Source organism: Lolium perenne, chromosome 4 (genome assembly GCF_019359855.2).
Source record: "Lolium perenne isolate Kyuss_39 chromosome 4, Kyuss_2.0, whole genome shotgun sequence".
Classification (NCBI taxonomy): domain Eukaryota; kingdom Viridiplantae; phylum Streptophyta; class Magnoliopsida; order Poales; family Poaceae; genus Lolium; species Lolium perenne.
Window position 1 is genome coordinate 34,803,327 of NC_067247.2, and position 3,626 is coordinate 34,806,952.

General features: G+C 42.4%; 1 protein-coding gene across 1 annotated transcript; it reads left to right on the top strand.

Annotated features, from left to right (window-relative positions):
* The first annotated feature begins 2,342 nt into the window (after positions 1 to 2,342).
* LOC127319689 (uncharacterized) lies at positions 2,343 to 3,626 on the top strand. Its single transcript, XM_051349657.1, has one exon. The coding sequence runs from the start codon at positions 2,373 to 2,375 to the stop codon at positions 3,399 to 3,401; it is 1,029 nt and encodes a 342-aa protein (XP_051205617.1). The 5' UTR covers positions 2,343 to 2,372; the 3' UTR covers positions 3,402 to 3,626.

Genomic DNA, 3,626 nt, shown 5'->3' on the forward strand with positions numbered 1-3,626 from the left:
ACATATGACCATTATCATATGTGAGATGGTTTTGAGATTTGCTTTGATTTGATTTTGGTTTCTTTGATGCAATTGTGTTTGTTTATCATATATAAGAGTTTTACAAACAATAGATCAAGCATTGGTGGCCTTGGTTGAAGATTTGCAAATTGGGCTAAGTGTATGTGAGTGAATTTTGGGGAATTTCTCCCTATTTGATTTCTCTCCATGTGCTTTGACTTTTGTTGACTCTAATGTGATTCTTATTAGTTTAGATACATTTTCAAACCATTGAATCCATTTCAAAAGGTCTTGATCAAAGATTTGCAAAATTGGCCATAACACATAAGAGGTGAGGTTCAAATTTTTCTATTTTTGTAAATTGTTCCCCTTGCTTCACTTGGACATGGGTTAGGGTCAATTTAGTGTTATATTAGGTTGAGAGATGGTTTCCCATCATTTGGTCAAGGTTTAAAGTCATAGGTCAAAGTTGGGTGAAATGGCTATGTGTCACATATGCCTCTATGCATATGTGGCATTTGATTTTTGATTTGAGTGTTCTTGGCCCATTTGATGTTGTTGAGTGTTGAAATGGTATATGGAAGTGATCCAACCATTCACAACAAGTTCTAGGGTCAATCTTCTCAAATTCACAAATTTGCACTTTTCTCTCATATGCCTCTATGGCATTTTTAGTTTCTTTTTAATTTCTTTGGAAACCACTTGGATTTGGTTTGATAGGTACTAGGTAAGGTGTATGAAGGTTTTCCAAACCTCTAAGCAAAGTAGAAAGGCTTAGGGTAAAGTTTTATAAATATAGCCCTAGGCACATATGCCTCTTTCTTATTTAATTTCCTTTTATTTTAATTTAACTAGGGTGGTGAAAAGAGGGGTGAGGTTTAGGGTTTTGTGGGGTTCACAATGGTTCACCACCATTTAGCATAAATAATAAAGGTAGGGTTCAAGATTTACCTATTAGGGCTATATGCCCCCATATGTCTTTTATTTTATTTTGGTTTCTCAAAATAGATCCAAATGATTTTTGGAGAAGATTAGGGTTTAAGGTTTTTCTTATTTGATTTCTTTCTCTTTTATTTTATTGGGTTGGTGACCTTCACTTGATCACTTTAGGGTTTTAGGGTTTAGCACATAAGCATAATAACACTCATCATGGCAAAACACAAGATTTAAGCAAGATCACTAAGCATCAAACTTAATTTTGATAAAAGTTTTTGTTGGTTCCAAAATTTGGAACTAGGGAAATTCATTTTGTTTGTTTTGAAATTTTTGGGTTGTTACACGACCACCATCTGACAACCCTTCCTCCGCCGAGCCCGACGCACTTAACCCCATCGATTTCTGTCAATCGAGGTGAGCCAGAGCCTGCAGTTGCTAGGGTTTCCCATCGCTGTCGTGGCGAGGAAGACGATTCCGTGACCGTCCGATTAACTCGGGCAACTGCATGCGTCAACCATCCGGTCCCGCGCGCACTGGCGTGGTGTGGCCCGTCCCCTGTTTCGAATCGGTACTCTCCCGCGTGGCCGCCGTGGATTTGGGCCGTATCCACCCAGTCCAAGGATTAGGCCCATCCCACTTCTCCATGTTCTTTTCAAAATTTAATCAGCCAATATATACTGCTCAAGGTTTTGTAATACTGTAAAATACTAAGTGTCCAAATTTGATGATTCAAATTTCTGTGTGTTCATAAGCAAAATCTTAACCTCACAAAATTACATGCATGTGATATAGTGTTGCAGATCTATGCAGACGTTGGTCGGTGGTCTTGGAATCCGACTGTCCCCGATTAGTGCAAATGATGGGGACTCAAGAACTAGAGCGATCTAGTAGCTGGACTACCGGGAATTGCTAAAGGTGTACCAAAATATCAAGGTCTCGAAAGTGGAACGTGTGTGTTTTGCCGTAGTTAGGCAAATCAAGATCTAATGGTTTTTTACGTGATGCAGCCCCAACCTGTGTGTTGGCACTGCTCACAAACGATTGTAGAACATTTTTGCCTAATTAATAAAGCTCACGTTTCCTGTCAAAGAAAGGACCAATGATCCAAGTTTCTTAATGCAAAGGATTAAACTCCGTTAAAAAAAAATCTGATATATCTGTATAGATATGAATCATGTCAAATATAATGGTGTCCACGCACCATTTTTTTAGTATCTTGTCCATGTACTACGTATGAGGTGGCCGGGGCCTAAGAAGTCACGTGGGTGTACTAAATATATTTCTCTCTATATATAGCTTGGCACCAAACTATGTTGACGGAAGACCAAACAATCATGCAAGGAATTTGAACCATAACTTCATAATGGGTCTACATGGGCATGAACACCCTATATAAATCCACCAAACGTCTCCATCCCTGGACCTACACAACTTACATGCAAAAACTCGTATCCATCCAAATAAGTTGGATCACAATGGCAACTCAAAGGATTTTCCTCATCACTTTGATGCTGGTGGCCCTAATAGCCATGCCGGTGGTGGCACGGCCAGCATCGAGAAAACAAGAGGTGAATGCATATGATGTCAAGGGGGCACCAAAGGCCCTCCATGCTGAAGAGGGAAAAGAGGCTGCTGGCCCTTCATCGGAAAAGGTTAGCACTTCCAAGTATTCTGATGCCATCATTTCCGAAGCTGCGTCCAAGGCCCACATGGCGGCAGCCGAAAAGGACATGAAAGAGGCCCAAGTTGCCAACTCGCCTGAAGAGGCCCAAGTTGCCAAGAAGGCTGCTGCTAAGAACATAGTCGCTGCAATGGTGAATACCTTCCGGGGTGCCGCAGCTGTTGAACCTACTGTTGGCGATGCCATGGAGCAAAAGGAGGCTGGCGCTATATCCGCCGCGGGGGCCAAGGCAAATGATGTCAGCGATGCACCTACGGGAGATGTGGCTTCCAAGTATTCTGACGCCATTATTTATGATGCTACCTCCAAGGCCCGTATAGCCGCAGCCGAAAAGAACATGAAAGAGGCCCAAGTTGCTGACTCGCCCGAAGAGGCTGCCGTTGCTAAGGAGGCTGCTTCTAAGAACATAGTAGCTGCAATGGTGGATGCCTTTCGAGGTGCCGCAGCTGTTGCACCTACTGATGCAGATGCCACGGAGGGAAAGGAGGCTAGCACCATTTCAGCCGAGGAAAAAGATGCCAGCGATTCACATACGAAAGATGTGGCTTCCAAGTATTCTAACGCCATTATTTCTAATGCCGTGTCCAAGGCCCACATACGCGCGGCCGAAAAGGACATGAAGGAGGCCCAAGTTGCAAGCTCACCTGAAGAGGCTTCCGTTGCTAAGAAGGCTGCTGCTAAGAACATAGTCGCTGCGATGGTGTATGCCGCACAAGATGTCGCAGCCGTTGCACCTAGTGTTGCAGATGCCACAACGAAAGATGGTGTTGGCTACAAAGCGTGAGCGCAGCTCGGACTAACTTCCAATCATATATGCTCTATATGTGCATGGACGTGGTTGCGGATTTAAATATTATGCTCATTTGATCAACAACACGGGTGCATTGGAGCATCCATATATTGTTCATTTAATAATTCTTTTGTACTATCTTTTACACTAGCATCATCTCTAGCATGTTGTAATTTATTGGGAAATATTTCATTAATATTAAGATTATGCGATATAAAA

Excerpts from the sequence above, each read along its gene's own strand:
- LOC127319689 (XM_051349657.1), top strand. The coding sequence starts at position 2,373 with ATGCAAAAACTCGTATCCATCCAAATAAGTTGGATCACAATGGCAACT.